This window comes from Dermacentor albipictus, chromosome 9, assembly GCF_038994185.2.
Source record: "Dermacentor albipictus isolate Rhodes 1998 colony chromosome 9, USDA_Dalb.pri_finalv2, whole genome shotgun sequence".
In the NCBI taxonomy this organism is placed as follows: domain Eukaryota; kingdom Metazoa; phylum Arthropoda; class Arachnida; order Ixodida; family Ixodidae; genus Dermacentor; species Dermacentor albipictus.
Window position 1 is genome coordinate 87,458,807 of NC_091829.1, and position 18,151 is coordinate 87,476,957.

The window sequence follows — 18,151 nt, forward strand, 5'->3', positions numbered from 1 at the left end:
GCGGCGCCACTTAGCAGGGCACAGTGTTGGTGGACGACCGTGGACAGTTGCAGGCTGCGCACAGTTGCAACGCTGTGGGAGGATTCTATGCATTAGAAATTAGTGAAGACCACGGAAGCAGCGAGACACTGAGCTCACTAGTTCGTTACATTCAACCATCTACGCATCACTTAGCACGTACGCATAAAAACCACAAATTCCCAAAAGCAAACGTCTGCAAAGTCAAGGGATCGTGTCTTCTGCTGTTTTACTAAACTTCGAAAGCATTTTTTTGTTTTTTGCTGCGTCACGGCTTTATGTACGCTCCTCAGCAGTGTCGGCCCACAACGTTTAGGAATGCTCAAAAGAACGCAAGTTAGTACATATAAAATTTGAGCGGTCAAAGCGCCTAGGTGACAATTTACCCAGCTACCTCATAAACTTGGCTCTCAAAGAAAAGAATGAACCAAGCTCAAGCAGCACAACCTCAGTTACACGTGCAATCAACAGTAGCACCGGTCCTTTGCTTAGAAATTTGAGAGAGAGAAGAAAGGATTCCTTTGCGTAGCTTTTAGAATAACGTTAGGCATCACCCACAAAGCTAGGTGGGGAAGTTGCTTTGCAAGAATAATAGAAAATATATCCTAGGTAAGTAATATTCCAAAGCAACTAAGCATGTTATATGTAGATATTTAATATTGTGGCATGGCCTAAGAATATGCATACACGTCTAGAGCTGAAAGTTAATCTACCACAGCTATCTCTAAGAAAAAAAATTAAATTATTTAGTTTTACGTGCCAAAACCACAATCTGATTATGAGGCACGCCGTAGTGCGGAACTCCGGACCACGTGGGGTTCTTTAACGTGTACCTAAATCTAAGTACACGGGTGTTTTCGCATTTCACCCCCATCGAAATGCGGCCGCCGTGGCCGGGATTCGATCCCGCGACCTCGTGCTTAGCAGTCAAAAACCATAGCCACTAAGCAACCTCGGCGGGTGCGCTACCACTATGCAGCCACTATGAAATGCTGTGGTTTGAACAAGTGCCTTTCAAACCTAATTGTAATAGGTTATTGCACCACCCTCCTTCCATGTCAGAACTAATTCTTTCCTTATTTACTTTTATTGCGATAGCAATTATATGGACACTCCAGGCGCATTTCTGCCGTCGCCGTCGACGTGGGGTTCCGTATAAAGTCCAAGGGCGATAAAATCGTCGTCGCGCGCCATATGCTCTATGCGCGACTGAAAGGGTGCGAGTCGAGGGTGAGCCGGCGAACGGGGTTCAAACTCGCGTGTGCGAGCGAGGAAGCCGGACCGGAAGCGTGCCCTCTCCTGTCGCGTGCGAAGCAGGGGAGTCAGGCGAGGGAGGAGGGGCGTTCCTCTGCGGCAGCTGCTAGGATGCCTCGACGTCCTCCTCGCCCACCGCTCCATATAGAGTGGAGACAACCGCGGCGTCTACTACGGCGTTGGCCACGCGAGTGGTGGACGCCGTAAGGACGCGTTGCCGGCGGTCGTGTGCCTTGAAAATGTGATCTGCGACGTGACTACAGTTCGCGTCCGCGCGGGCCTCCTCTTCAACGCAATCTGCGATGTTTGCAGAGTGGGCGTAGTGCCGGTAGCTTCGTATGCGCTGTGCTTTCGACGTTTCGTTCGCGTTGAAGCGAAAGATGCATGAAAGTCAATTCGCTTGCTGCTGCCGCAATCTCTCACTCCAGAATTTTGACATCGAGCTTCCGCACTCATCCAGCCAGATGCGTTCGTGTTTACCTGTGCACGCGTGACACCGTGCTTGTCAATTTAGTTAAAACACGTTGGCGGGCTAGTTGGTTTGAATCCATGATAGAATGTCTAAGCGCGACTGAACAAGGACTTAGAAGCAGACACACAAAGACAGCGCTGTCTCTGTGTGTTTGTTTCGTTCTACGTCCTCGTTGAGTCACGCTTACACATTCTATCATTGTTAATTTAGTTGGTAAGCTAATGTTTACAAGTTTATACGGCCGATAAGACTACTACCCTTACTTCGTACAGCTATCTACTAATTTGCTATCGCAATCGATGCTTCGCCGTTCGGACGCAACTGCAATTTTTTTTCAATTTTTTTTTCGAGAAAGTTAATTTCTCCCTATTCGTCCTTTCATCGCGTAAATCGGCGCCAACGCATGGCTTATATACAACAGGCCTTATACTTGTCACAGGCTTCCATTATATATTAGGCTAAATACACAGGCTTATTATATTGTCACAGGCTTGTCAACAGGCTTGTATACACCAGAACACCGTGAATTCAAAGGGCGCCGCCATATTGATGAGCACCGGTCGCGCCATCTATCCCAAGCGCCGCGAAGTAGCAGGCCTGGGCTGCCACGCCGGGAGATGCGACCCGGCGCGAAAGCGAAACTTGGGCTTTTTAGCTGGGCGGAAGGCGTGTTTCGCCCAGCTTTTTTCTAACCTGTCATTTTCGCTGTCTGGATTCAATCAAACTTCAAGACCTCATCCAAGTCCGAAATGGCCACACTGAGTGCTGTGCAGACTGCAGAAGCGAATACATCGGGTAGGTACGCTATTACGTTTGTACAAACCGCGCGCTATATGCTTGAACACGTGTGAGCTTTTTGGCACGTAACCTGTGAAGGAATTTACAGCACTGTGTTGGTGCTATATATTATCTGCACTTTCAGTTTGGTCTTGTTTGTCATGGTCTCTACTGGGTTGGCCGCGTTTGGCAACCAACTGGCGAGGTCGTTTGACTGCCTGGTTAGCAGACGCCTGCCCTTCACCACCTGCACACTGAAAACAAAATAGATGTTATAGTTAGAAGGGCTGTAGTTCTTTCCCGTGCCATCACTGTTGCGAAGATATAAAGTCCTCTCAAAATGAAATAGAAAATACACCAGGCCAATTGTATCGTGCAACCACTTAAGGGTACAACATTCAGAACAAAAGCCTACAGCACTCGAATAAGCAGCATATGATGCTAAACCTGCACTCATTGGAAAATGAGGTACTACAGTAGTTATAATGTTCAACTACATGTGCAATCAAAGCCCGTATAACAGGGCGAGCATGACAGATGCAGGTGTTGTACAGTTGCACAAACCATGATAGGGCACGTAAAATTACCATCCCTACTTAAAGCTGCATCATCAGGACCCCTTTGGTACAAGACAACAACCGCACCTGCATTCCAAGAAATTAGCCCCACCAACTGCAGCTACCTGGTACCAGACCTGTTTCGCTTGTGCGAGGCCATCGGATTGTTGGAGCTCCCTTAGAAAAGAAAACAGTAAAAAAAAAATAGTGAGAACGATCAAAATTTTGTTACAAAATACAAGAATAATTAAGCACCTTATTTTCCTCGCCATATGAACGGAAATATTTTGCGCTTTGCCCCGCCATAACAGCCCGCACGCAGTTTAGAGCTCAGGAGGCTCAAATGAATTCGTTACGAATGACACCTGCAACACCAGCTCGTAAAGGTAGGTGCGCTGCAAGAACACCTTCGGCGACGAGTAGTCGTCGTTTACGTTTTTGTGGACGCATGCTACGTGACGAGCAGACTTCGGTTTACTTTCATTAGCAATAACGCTCACCAGCAAGGCCTACAACTTGTTGTTCACGCTTAATGGTCATTCCGTGCACCAGCTGCAAGTATCGCTGACCGCAAACTCAACTGTTCCGCTTAACCGTCGAGAGCTCTGCCTGAATGAAAACACGAAAAGGCTTGCCTTTTTGTTATAGCCAAGGTGAAGCACCGGCGCGGGATTCTGCTCTGTAGGCTTGTTGCCCAGAAAGTGCTCGGAGCAAACCTGCGTGTTACACGTATTACGTTTGTAGGGCGCAAAGTTGAAGGTGGCACCAAAATATACACAGATCGAATACTCACTCGTGCATTTTCACTGGGTTGGTAGTTCTTCCTATTCACTGCAGCTATCCACCGGTGGCGCAGCTTGGCATTCTTCGTTGCGGATGGAAATCGGCGCAGGCTGAAAACACCGCACCGGCACGATTCCCTACGTGTGTTGTGCTCTTCGCAAACAGCGCTAAGCAACCTGCTCCTTTTCCGCTGGTTGTTTTGGCATCCAAACACGACGCAATGATGCCCAGATGACTTCTTCTACTTTGGATCCGTGTGAACGGGCACATTTCCGCACTTTGGAGCCCTAGAGCTGGCGCTTGCCATGTCTACTGGTCGCCGGCGAACACACTTTGGCAGCCCAGTACAAAACGGCGCCGGTCGACCGGGCAACCCGGGTGCGAGAGTATGCGTTCGGTTAGTCTGGGTGCGAGACTAGCGTGTTCTGGTCTATAGACACTCGTGAACTTTTGGCTCCAGTTTCGTCGCACCGTAGTTAACCACAATTGCGCTCCGTTAAGCGAAGTTTGTTAATATTACGCCCATGGGGAAGGCCATCCAACGTTGGCACCTTCGTTATGTTTGTCCGGCATTTGCGGTTAAGCGTGTTTCGTTTATGTGTAGTCCACTGTATTTATTTATTTATTTATTTATTTATTTATTTATTTATTTATTTATTGTGTGTTTGTTTGTTTGTTTGTTTGGTTGGTTGTTTATTTATTTTGTAAGGACATGAACTGTACAGAAAAAGTGGGAAAAACTTTGAAACAGAAGGGTATGTGTGTATATAACATATTCATGTTGTTGCAGATATATATATATATATATATATATATATATATATATATATATATATATGTATTATCGCGTACACGCAGGTACACAAACTGCACGATTCGGTTAATCATGGTAATTATAGAAAGCGGTCTTCGAATTCAGAATAATAGCAGGAACAGCGCAACACAGGACAAGCGAGTAAAGCGCGCAGGACAAAACGCTCTGTCCTGTGCTCTTCACAAGCGTGTCCTGTGTTGCTCTGTTCCTGTTTTTATTCTGAAGATGAACCAACCAGCCCCATAGAACACACTGCTAACCCTCTTTAAATGCTATTTGAGGAGCTCAAAAACGTTATAGGCGTGTTTCCATGGTGCCGCGGGAGAACTATATGGTTCATCCACTGAGGTTATGTTTGGAATCAATAAAAGGCATGGTATGAGTATAACCCGTACGCAAAGTTAGAATTTCGCGCACTGATTGAGAGCTAAATCAGTGTCGCTAAACACTCGTTTGCTTGCCGTTATGTTAAACGCTTACTAGGCCTCCCCGCTACCCTCGGAGAACCAAAGGTGGTAGCAGTTTTATATCCCGGAGAGAATGGGAGCCCCGTTATGGGGGATGTGCGCCGAAAGTTTGAAGCATGTAGGGTAAACAGGAGTTTCGAAAAGGTTTCTGGAGTGCTCATCATTGTACCAGTCGCAAGGAACTTCTCCGTCAACGTTACATTCGAGGCATGGATGCCAACGAAGGTGTCGTCGAACGTGCATGAAATAGCCCCCCTTCTCGGCTACACCTCCTAACGACGGCTCAAAACGCGGTGACAAGCGAACCTGTAAAATGACGAAAAGAGTAAAGATATCACGCAGTTGCGTCACGTGCATGTCATTGGGCGAATATCGTTGGCCTTATACAGGCAGCATACACTGGTGCCTAGTTGAAAGCTTTCATAAAAGCGCGAGAAGCGCTCAGTGCAACAGAACGCGACATGCGGCTTTGGGGATTATGCCGTATGTCCCAGCTAACGCTTGCCAGGCTATTCAACAACAACAAAAAAGAATATTAAAAAACACGGTGCAAAATACAATTGTATAACACCTACGGAATTCGGTCGCCAGCGTTCTGACAATCGAACGGCGTAGTTCTGAAAATCTTACCTTGCACAGCGCTTGCTTGATAATTTTTTTCTTCGTTGTACAGTTTGGCTAACGTTAGCTGGGACACCTTACACCGCGTGTCCCACGTAACTCGAGCCAAACTTTAAAAATATGCAGATACCACGTAGCTGGACAGCACCAAGGTAATGCTGTTTGCCGTCGCTTGGAGATACTCAGATTATATTTTGCATTCCACCTAATTACATGATTAGTCTTAACTAATCTACTTATCAAATGTTATAATTAGATGAAAAGTGTCGATGAGAAAATTGAAGAGCAACACGAAGAACTCCCGATACAGCTTTCTCTTGCTCAATACGTGCCACATAAAGGTGTTTTTCCAAGCATTAGAGAAGATCGCGAATACACGCAAAGTGCGTCGAGCGGCCAGTCGCGCGGCAATAAAGTAAAATTTGAAGTCGAGCTGTATCGCAGGCTTGAGCATTCGTGCTGAATAATTCGTCGTTCGCAGCGAGGACAGAGCTTTTGCAAGCGAGCGGATGACAAAAAACAAGAAATCGGAGAGGCGCCATCTGTTGTCCACTGCGGTACCTCTCATATGACGTCGACACCGGCTGAATCACAACGGGAGGCGTAGAGGGAGATCATGTGGGGAATACGTCAAATCGCCCTTTTTCGGTGCGGGCGGTTCAAATTCAGCAGATCAGCAGCGGAAACGCGTCGTTTTCAATGTTCCTTTACCTTCGCCCGGGTCCTGTTCCCGCCTGAATAGAAACAACCGCCTATAAGCAGCACCAAGACCTTCGGCGACAGTTTTCTACGTACGCAACTGATATATTGACACGCATAAAACGATGATAAACTTCCATACATAGTATGCACGTACGTCATTCAACGATACTCCGCGACTTCCGGTTTACGGCAGCGCCATGTTGGGGAACCTATAGGCCTATGCGCGCGCCTGTTCATAAGGAACCCCAAGATGGGGGAAGGTAGCAGAAGCAGACGACAGCAGCGGATGTGACGTCACCTGCATACTATGTATACAAATATTCTGTCGACATACCTCGAATTATTTTCCTATAGCGCCCTGTAATGAATACGGCTTTTTGAGCTTTTCAGAGTTTACCGCAAACGGGAATCGTTGCCCGTTGGCCACATAATGATGGCGTGCACTTGTATTTCGTGCGTTTTTTCGTAGCGTTCCATGCCGGACCTCTCGGTGGGCGTCATCTTGGCGTTACACTGCGCGCTGACGTCGCTGTCGGTGACCGCCGGCGTGGTGGTCTACGACTACGTCATGGACGAGAACCCGGAGCGCTCCTCGTACGCGTCTTTCACGGTGGTCTCGTACGGCGCGGGCGACCTGGCCGGACGCCTCGGCTATCAGACCTTGCTCAGCACCGGAGAACATCGAAAAGTAATCGCGCGAAACACTGCAAGTGCGCTTCCCCGCGCACGTCGCTCGCTTGACCCCACGCGCAGTGGCACACGCGGTGAATAGGGCCCGACGAAAAATTCGTCTGCTCGGCGGTGGCAGACGCGGTGAATGGGGCCCGACGAAAAATTCGTCTGCTCGGGTAACGCGATCATGGGGCAGTGACGGCCACCGACTGTGTCAAGGTGAAAAACGCAGCGCCTCTTTCGGAGTGCTTACGGGTTCCCTGGTCACTCCGAGGCACACGAGAAGCCGCTTCTTGTCGAACCCTTTACTACATTTTCCTACAGAACTATAGCTGCGGACAAGACGTCGTAAACAAGATTCGCCGAGAACGACTCTTGTGTCTGCCTCTGATCAAGGAAGCCGTGCGAGCTCCAAAACGCCTTTGTGTTTTTCACATTGACTCGGTCAGTGAGCGCAACTTCGTGATGACACATTCGCCCTAAAAGATGTAAATAAAGCAGCAGCGCACGAGCTGGAGCAGCTATGTTTGTCACCGTCTCTTTCATTTTCGTTACATTCCCGCTGTTTGCAGTCGTCTGTACTTCTAGCGCAATTGTGCCACGAGCTTCCATGTTGTGTAGGGCAACTTAATAGTTTGGCCCCAATGCTCGAAATCTCCAAAACACAGACATCTGCCAAATCTATTGCCAGCTAACGTTAGCTGAGCTCCTCGAAAAAAAGGCAACTTTTTACAATTTCGCTTATGAGACCTACGGTGTTGACACCTTTGTGCTCTACCGCCCCCAGGATAATATTTGTAATAATTGCCGACTAAATTAGCAAAACAATAATTAAACAAATGCTAAATTCGTTGCATGTGGATACGCCTTGCGAACTGACCGGCCACAATTCGTGAATTGCAACACGTGCCATAGAATAATTAATTTAAAATGCGAATTCTCGCCACTTATTCCATTAAGCATTTCGATTTCTCGCGCAAGTAATAATGTCCGCCTCTTTGAGTAGTTTGCTCAGTGGCTATGGTGTTAGGCTACTGAGCACAAGGTCGCGGGATCGAATCCCGGCCACGGCGGCCGCACTTCGATGGGGGCGAAATGCGAAAACACCCGTGTGCTTAGATTTAGGTGCACGTTAAAGAACCCCAGGTGGTCGAAATTTCCGGAGTCCTCCACTTCGGCGTGCCTCATAATCAGAAAGTGGTTTTGGCACGTAAAACAAAATAACTTTTTCTTGGAGTAGTCCAGCCCAGTGACTAGGCATGCTCTCTACCACAGCTGATTTTCTTTACTTTAAATTCTGTATGTTCTTAAATAAAGAAAACACTCGGTAGAATAGCCTGCCGATGGTTTCGGTGGCCTACACACAACCACCCGACATCTGCATGTCTGCCACGGCGCAGGTGATGGCCGTGCAGGCGTTCCTACAGGGCGGAGTGCTCTTCCTCATGGCCCTGTCCAAGGAGGTCGTGCTGCTGGCACCGGCCAGCTTTGGTTTGGGCTGGATGAGCAGCACGCTAGAGATGCTGTCCGTGCCCGTCCTGCAGCGCTTCCTCGCGCCGGACGCCGTGGAACAGCAGCTGGGCATCTGCCGAGCCTCCTCGGGCATAGCGTGCCTGGTCGGGCCACTCCTTGTCAGTGAGTGTTACCGCGTAACCTATGGAGTGACGTAGTAGTTCTGCGGAAACCCGCAAGGTGGAGAGAAGTAATGAATGAAGGAAAAAACAGACATCCACCCGTTCGTAGCAATTGCTACTAAGGAAACCCATACGGGTTCCTCGAAAAAAAAGTCTCCCTGACCAGGACGAATTTTTCTTCAACTATGAGGCTTTTCTTTCGAGGAACCCGTATGGGTTTCCTTTGTAGCAATCGCTACGAACGGGTGGATGTCTGTTTTTCCCTTCATTCATAACCTATGGAGTATACACTTGAAAAGACCGGAACGCACCGTTCCGTACGACGTGCGAATCGTCTGAAAGACCGCTGATCCGTCGCTTGGAGCTCTTCGGAACCTGTTCGGAACCCAGAGACCACGCCTAGAATGATCTATAAGGCGCCCCTTTAGAGATGCGAGTCCGAACAAGTAGACGTGCTGGTACCAGGCCGGGGACATCTTCTAGACACTAAGAAAACCGTTGGGTTTCCGGCGCGTCACCGGGATTCAAACCCACTACCCTCCCGCATACGAGGCGATTACTTTACTGTTTCACTACCGCTGCGGTAAGTTGGAAGTCAGCGCCCCCGCGTCGTGTGGTTCCCTTAACCTTAGTCCCGTTCTCGCCCTGTCCACAAAATTACGAGTTCTAAAGAGGTCACGCTACGAATCGTACAGGTAATCGCATCGTGGGCTTTCGTTGAAATAAAGTGAATGACGCTTCAAAAGAAACGCAAGAACGTGCGCGACCGCGCGTACCAATATCCAAGCGTTTCAATCTCCAACTCCACGACAGAAACGTTTTTTCGCGCCTTACTTTTCTATTATGAAGCAACCCGACTATGTTCCCCACGACCGTGATTCGACACTATAGAAAAGTACCTACCGTCGCATTACGTTGGAGAAGTTCCAACGCGCTGCGACTTCCCGCAGGCGTCGTTCCAGTCGCTCGGGCGTAACGTCACTTCCGGCGCGTCGGACACGAGATGACAAAGTTGCGCGCATTGCTCTGGATCCCGCAGCGCTGTTCCGCGACGACGGCCCGCAGTCCTACGCGGTCATGTTCGTCGTTTCCGGGGGCCTCTCGTTGCTGGCCGGCGCGCTGTGGCTGCCCGGCGTCAAGCAGGAGATGGACGAGGCCTACGGCAAGGCGGGCCACGGAAAGGCAGCAGACGCAGCAGGCACAGTGGCGGCCTATGTACGTACGGGACACGTATATAAGACCAAGTTGCCTCTGCATGTCCGATAGGCCCGCCAAGGTTTCCTAACCTTACGAGCCATTGTTTGGTTCAGGTAGTAGGCCTTAATTACGCCCGATCGGCCCTCTACACCCGCTCCTCGCCACACTGTTTTCCAAACTCTCCGCACGCTCAGCGGTTATAAATTACCGCTTGCCTATCGCGCGGCGAGGGCCTATTTCCTATGCGCCTTTTTCTTTGTTACAGCGAGACTGTTAGCCACTAGTTGGTCGGGATTTCTCGCGGTGTCGTCGTCACGAAAAAAATAAAACCTTCAGCGATTGACGCAAGAAATGCATACATTCTCTGGTATCACGCCTACACCATATACCACAGCATTCCTTTCAATAAACAACAAGCACAAAACAAGCATCCGATCCACATAATTGGTGATAAGGCGCTCCTGCTAACAATGCGAAGCACGTAGCGCTCCTCGCATGCGCTTCCCGGTAAAGATTGCTGCTACACGAGCTCCCGCGGCGACGTGAGGAATGACGTCAGTAGCCTTTCATATATTAAAGAACCAGCCCAGCAACTGATTTCATTGTCGTTGCGGCACCGCAATGGGCAGGCAACGCATAGTTAGGACTCTCGAGGAGCAGTGTGAATGCGAGGAGCGGCAAAGGGAAAAAGAAACGGCAATGCGACCAGCGGCGGCATGCTGCCGCTGGTCACAGTGCCCTGGAATTCAAAAACACGGCAAGTCCGCACCTCCAGATTTTCCTGTGGCTGAATAATGTGCCGGTCGAGGAACTGAGTAATAAAGCATTGCATGCCCCCACTCAGCAGTTGTAGTGATGTCTTTCAACAGCTTTGCTGGACTCCATCCACTTTCGCACGGCGAGTCAATTTTTAGTCTTATAGGCTCCAGAACTGTCACGAGACGCTATCACCTATTCCTTTTTTTTTTCTTCCTTCCTCCGTGTTCACACGACTGAGAGTAACAGGGCTACTACTCTGGACAGTACCACATTCCGGCATGTTGGCGCTTCGAGCCAATCAGAGAAAGCGCAGCCGCCGTTTGAGCCAATAAGAAATGACAAGATGGCGAATAAGACGGAATTATCGAATATTAGACACCAAAATATATTTCCCGGCGGGGCGCGGCTTGAAGCCTGGTTTTATTTTCTGGAATTGCAGGCTCTGTCCCTTTGCTCAATGATGCTGATATTAAACTAAATTAAACTAAAGAAACTGACTTGTGCATTCGCTTTAAGACTAAATGAGACTTTCTTTCTTGGCTTTGTTTTTGCGTGCAACGTGGTAAAACATGTTATAAAAGGCACAGTTATGTATAGGGTAGGCCACCTTACTGGCGGCGTCAAGAAAACATCGCTGCCGAAGAACGGCATACCTTCGGCACTTATTGCGTTGAAGAATAATTATGCTTACTTGATGAGACTTAAGGCTGGTGATTTACGACTACCTGTTCAACCCCTGCTCAAGCAATCAACGCTGTCGGAAAGACTGCAAGAAGCACGACGAAAATTCAATTAATATTCGAGACAACTTATTACAACGCTTAGAAATATGGAATGAGATAAAAAAACACTACATAAAAGGTAACTACGTTGGCATTACTGCACTTTTAGATGGTTTGACAGATGCTGACGCGTTAACAATCATGAATAAATGTGTTTTTAAGTGGGTTACTGCATAGAAACAACTCGTGGTTTACCAGATATTTACGAGGCAGAAACATTGCGCCTCTTAACCACTGTCAATCAATGCTCATAACCACTGTCACTGCTTATGAAGTTAAAGGACAGCTCGTTGGTAAAGTCCAGGATGTCGTCCCTGCCCGCGTGAATGGGATAAAAGCAGCGGTGGTCACATTACGCACCTCAATTATGTTGAGCCACTAATCTTGCACATTCGCATTCAGTATAGACTCGTGTAAGCGCCGCACTCTTCTTTCACAATTTTCGCAAGCTGCAGCCCTTGCACGGGACCGAACCTTTTGGTCAAAATGGTGCTCGCGCAGCCGGCGACTTGTGCACACTCTGGCTTTAGCCGTTTAGTAGCGGCACGGGAAAGTAACGAAGAGCGCAAAAATATTCGTCGATGCGCGCGCAGCATCGGAGCACCGAACGCGATTGCTTCTCCGTTGGAATTTCTCCCCCCAAAATTTTGGCCTCCCAAGTTGGGGGGTGCGGCCCTTACACGAGTCTACACGGTATTGAGCACTGTGATAGAAATTGGCATGTTCCTTTCGGGTTTAGAAAAGAAAGAGTTTAAACCGAAGATGAAGCATTGAAAATGATAGCAGAGTTTCGCTTTGCGCTCCAGCTCCTCGAACGGTGTTTTAACAATGCGCGGAGGCTATGGGAAAGCCACGCGGCACGCTAGGAAACTGCTGCTGCGTAGCGAGAACGGCGGATTGACACGTGACAGGAGTATCACAACGCTGGCGAGAGAATGTTGACGAACGGTGTGAGAAGATAACGTGGGGTTGGTGTAAATGACATATTTAGCATGTACATGGATACTACGAGCCTGTAGTGTTCCAGCATGTGCTCCCGAAGGGAGCGAAATTGTGCAGAGGTCCTCGATTTCGCTCCAAAGCTATGTGGTAAAGCCACTCCTCGTGCGCGCAGGAGCCTAACTAGCATGGCGGCAGAAGCGCACAGACGCTGTTCCATTTTTGTCATTTAATTCGTGTCATACATGACATGTATGCGCAACTAGGTAGCTTGGACCACTAGGTGTGTGCTTGTGGTCGTGCCAGTTATTCATGCCGTACCGTCAATACACGTCACGCATGCGTATAATTCGTGACGTCATGTCATGTGACTCTCATCATCTTTTTCTCGTCATGCGGAATCATTACGTGTAATTCGTGTCATGTCATGCATGTTACGGAAGCGGCGGTCTGCAATGTTGACAGCACTGAAGGAAACGAAAAAAGTAGGAGTCGCGCCTATTAAGTTCGCTTCTCCGCAGCGCGGCACAACTTTTGACGTAATTTCGGACCACGTGATGACAGAGGCGCAACTCTGCTCCACTTGGGAGCATACACACCACGAGAGACCAAGCATGGAATTATGTACTCGGCATCGTAGCTCCACCCGCAGTTCTCTATATTCGTGCTCATGCCCTTTGCTTTTTTTTTCTTTTGCCGTGCATCAACGCTCGGACTACTCAAATAGCCTTCGTAAATATAGTGTCACTCGTTAACGTATAGGTTCCAGTCCATGCTGTGCAATAGCTATTTAGAACCTTGCTCAATGAACAACTCATTGTCCTACACTCCATGGCCTAAATAAATATTTTTCGTTCCGGTCCCTGCTTTCGAAATGCACTCTTCTTCCATCTGTAATGCGCACTTCAGTGTCATCACTCTTGCAAACATATTCATCACTACTTTCATTATTTATATGGCACACAGCCGCCGTATAGCTTCTGCGGCAACTTATATTGTTTGCTTCGGAAATCAAATCCTACTTTTGCTTTCCATATCTCACTATCTACGTTGCGCTAACGTCAGCAAAACGTCACGGAATGATAAGCTCGCCCAAACCGCCACTCACGCAATCTATAGTTTCAGACTCGCGTCCACGGCAGGGCGAGAACCGCGCGCGGCAGACCCGTGACGCGAAAATCACACTGACCCGTGTGATTCAGCAGTCAGGTGATCACACCGCCTGACGTCCTTCGTTTCCTTCGAAACGTATCGAGGAAGCGCGCGCTTTTCGAATCACGTGCCCATTTGACATGTGACAGTGCATCGACATCAGCAACAGAAGCCACCGTGGTGCGCGCGCCACGTTCGTTTCGCCGGCTGTCGTAAGACAACAACAACAAAAAAATATAAACATACTCAACGCCAGTTGACATATCTATGTAATGCAAAGCATTATATGAACGTCACTACGCATGTATTTGTCGTTGCTGTGATGCACAGTGACCGAAGTTGCGTCAAGGAGGTTAGACGCTAACATAGCAGTACATATATATCAGTGGCGCATGCCCAAGTTGGTGTCAAAGGGGTTCGTTGAAAAGCGACGCATACTCACTCAGTGACACATACTCAGTGGCCCCAGGCGTGTATAACTAGTGGCATATACCCAGCGGCACATATATTATAGAGAGTTTTAGAATAGGGGCCCCAAACGTTTTGGGGCCCCAAAGAAACAGCATCGAAGCCACTGCGCATGCGCGAGACGCGAACTGCGTTTGGGTTTTGCGTCGGGAATGCTATTTCACCGATTTAGCGGGAGCCCAAATAGCGGCCCCAAAAGCTTTGCGTCAGCAAACATGGCGGCACCCATCGAAGCGACGGCTCTAACCAAACTGGGTTCGATTCGCGGTAACGCGTGAAGTTCGCAAGCTAGGAGAAGTGACTGCGGTTATCGCTTTCTCTCAACTAGCGTGCGTTGTGAAGACTGATTCGTTATACGGCGCCGATTCCGAATTCGATTGTGGATTTTATGGCTCGTAGGCCTAACACGGCTAAGCTTGGCTGGTGAAGGCACGTAAAGTTGGTTTGCTCAAAACTAAGCGCAACTAATTGTTTGCTGCTCACAGAATAGCATCTAAATTGTGATTAAACGCGAATACACGCAAGTGAAAATTACTATTCCTATCATAAAATGGTGTACTTTACTTAATTATTTCTAATAGCTTTTCTTTGACCCCGTAGTGGCGCTGTCAGCTCAAGACGCCATCCGCAAACGCAAAGCCCTATTCTAAATCTATTCACTCCTGCGTGCCCCAACGCTAACACCCGCAAAGCTTATTGGGGCCCCTATTCTAAATCTGTGTGTCCCCAGGGGGTACAAGCCTATGGCACGTACCCGGGGGCCCCAGTAGCACATATTGCACTGCACTCCGCATCGGCCCACGAAAACGGTCAGATACGCGAAATAAACGCGGACAACGAGGCTTCGCAATAAAAATGGTTCTCGGACCTAATCGAGTGGTTTCGAGCTGCGAGCTCGCGTAGTTCTTTTTTCTTTTTTTTTTTGAAACAATGCCGCGTTCACGGCATCCCAAATCGGCGCGCGCGTCTCCTTTTTTTTTTTCGCTAGTGTGGATGTGTCTTTACGTGATTCGTTTCCTTGTAAACAATCCAGGAGGGTTAATAGCCGACTCTGACATTTGTCTGCAGCCGGTCCTGGCAGAGGCCAGACAGGCCACAGCGGAGCCAGGCGCTGCGAAACCAGAAGAAGCAAAGCCAGCAGCTGCCGAGCAAGGCCCCGCAGTGGAACTGACGCCTGCCGCCGCCGAAGACACCGCTGCGAAAGCGGACGAAGCCAACCCGGGGCCCCCCAAGGGCGCGGTTCCAGCTCTCGAGGCACATGAACCTGCGGCGCCTGTTTCGAACGGCGCCCCGGGAGGTCCCTTTCTCTCCCGTGCTCCTGACCCGTCTTCCTCAGCACTCTTAAACACCCTGCTTGAGTAATGATGCATTATAACTTGCTGAGAGGCAACGTCGTCCGCAACAGAGCTGCTAGTGTAACAGCTATGAGGTTCAGCTTATCGCCAGAGAATTTTAGCTCGTCCGTCAACAAATATTGGAGAACTTTAGTTTGTGCGTAAACGTGTTAGTGTGTGCTGATTACTGGGTCACAGAATAAAAAAAAAACAACTTCATCGTAGCCGTGGACGACAGTAGAAGAGCTGGTAGTGACATCAAGTGGCATTTTGTCCAATGCGATTCAAAAGCATTTTGCGTCGCGTCAGTGCTTTTCTCGTCGAATGAAAATATCGAGGGGTATTGCAAGTTAACGGTTATTATCACACAGACAATTTTTTGTACCAGCATGCAGTTAAACGTAAGTAGTGTACGTGAGTCGCTGCAGCATTACCATTGCGTGCCGTCTGGTTAGACATTGCGTCGACAGGTGTCGCTACCAGCGTTGTTGCTGCCGTGTACGTCTGTCGTAAACTGGTATTCTGCAAACGGCAATACGTTTACAAAGCACTAAACTTCCTACTGTTCTTCGCAGAAATATAGGATTACCTGTGACGCTTGCGTAAACGATGACTTTAGAGGCACCATCTTCTGGTGCAGGGTTTCACCATGTATGGGGACACAGAGCTACTGCTGCTATGACCAACCGTACATATTCCATCTAGCTGCCGTTGCAGAGAGTTGGAAGACACAGTCAACGAAAATTGCGCCTTCTGTTTCCGTTTTTTTTTTCGTCAGACGAACGTTCACTTGACAAAAGCACCTCTATTGCGTTGCGCTTGGACAAAGCATGACAAGATATCGAAACCAGCATTGCTACTGGCAACTGCGGTTGCGCAATTACCCGGTATTCCGTAAACGGTAGAACGATTACGGGCAAGATAAGAATATCTCAATCAATCAATCTATGTGGCATTCATTGCAGCGTCTGCACATACAGAACGCGACGGCAAGAACAAAAAGCTACTAAATAGCAGCTCGACATGGTTCTTGCCCCTATCTCTTGGCAGCCAAAAACACACATATAAATACATTGCATAAGTACTCATGTTTTAGTTCGCATATATACCAATTTGTCATAACGAAAGTAAGTAGAAAGCCAGAACAGTAAGAGTACAAAGAAAAAAACACATCGAAACATTTACGTCAATTACGAAATACCCACAAATACCCACCTATCCTTACGCAGAATGATGTTTCAACTTTGCGTCTTGCATAAAGTATACTACGATCATTCCTTACGTAACGACATCATCACGATGCCGGCTTACCAGTTATATGTATCGATCATCAATACAAAGCTGGATACATTCGACGTAGCGCTAACGCTAGCTTTGTTCAATTACAATTCTGTCCCGTACTTCGCAACGCAGGAATTGTCGACACGTAAAAATGGTGACGATAACAAACTAGTCAATTTAGACGCGCACTCATGAAAGCCCTCTTGAATGTTCTTGTATATTTGTATTATGCCTTATGATATAAATAGCTGCGGACCTTTGCCGGAGTAATTTTTAACCTGCGATTGTTTTGTTTCAATGCTCCCATTCCTATACTTACAGTATTGTATACTTGGCTATTACTGTATATAGCCTACCTTACAATCACTAGCCTGTATCAGCACTCCTGTCTATATTGTTTCGACAAATGAGGGTCCTTGAGATAAGTAAGAGAAACATGCCCCTAGCATATATTTTAATACATAGGCTCGAACAAAACAAAAGGCGGCTTCATACCGGCAATGTCTTGGGAGTGAACAGTGCGCCGTGATAGCTTGAACTGCTAAACGATTTGTAGGTCTATTTACTGCAGCCTTAAAAACAACATTAATGTAGAATCACTATAATCTACCGCGGCGGCCGTCCTCCCGCCGAACTATATATATATTTTTTTTTTGGGGGGGGGGGGGGCGCTTTTGCGATCGGGCCCCAGCGCCACATCTAGTACAGATACGCAAATAACCAATGATGCTAACGGCAGCAGAGGCCCACCACGGTAGCGCAATAGTAAAACAGCGCACGCGTATTGCGGAAGTTGCGGGGTTCGACTCCCTCGCACCCGTGCTCTTTTCATCGACTTTCGTTTCCCTTTTTACTTATTTTACGCTCACAAACGTAGCAGTCGTTTTTCTCCGTGCTTTCTCCGACTCCGTTGTCTTTTTGCTTGATGCGATTGTCACCGTCGACTTTTCTTGTTCTTAACGCTTTCCAGAGATATCGCTGTTCTCTACTTGTTCGAGCGATATCTCTGGTATGACAGTATGAAGATGATCGGGGCGGTTGTTTGGTTATTTGTTTGTTTAAGTTTTTTTTTGTATGCTTGTTGCTTGGTTGTTGCTTCTGTTGTTTGTTCGAATGCCTCTTTAGGAGAGGGTCATTTTGGCCTGTTGATTCAACATCGACGTACTGAACGATGAGTATACGAACAGGACTACGAGAAGGCGACTTCACGAGCGCTTTTTTTTCCTACTGTCAACAGGTGGTTTCATTGGAGGAGCGGAAATATATACAAATATAAGGCGGGAAGCCGTATCTCTTGCCTCTTGTGGTGCTTGATTACTCGCTGCTTTAGTTGTGTTTGTGTCGACATCTGGTGAGTGTGCGAGGCAATCGTTCTTGCTTTCTCCCTTTTCTTTTTCTTGAATATATTTCCGACCCTCGAATGAAGCCACCAGTTGATAGTCAGCACTTGTTTTTTTTTCGTAGTCCT

The 18,151-nt window shown here is 48.0% G+C and overlaps 1 protein-coding gene across 1 annotated transcript in view; it reads left to right on the top strand.

The window, feature by feature from the left end:
* LOC135908955 (uncharacterized) overlaps nt 1–15,626 on the top strand; it is an 85,975-nt gene extending 70,349 nt beyond the window's left edge. Inside the window, exons 8-11 of the mRNA XM_070525705.1 lie at nt 6,935–7,153; nt 8,538–8,772; nt 9,811–9,986; nt 15,137–15,626. Coding sequence (XP_070381806.1) covers nt 6,935–7,153; nt 8,538–8,772; nt 9,811–9,986; nt 15,137–15,430 — 924 coding nt within the window. The 3' untranslated portion in view covers nt 15,431–15,626. The remainder of the gene's footprint in view (nt 1–6,934; nt 7,154–8,537; nt 8,773–9,810; nt 9,987–15,136) is intronic.
* The last annotated feature ends 2,525 nt before the right edge of the window (nt 15,627–18,151 follow it).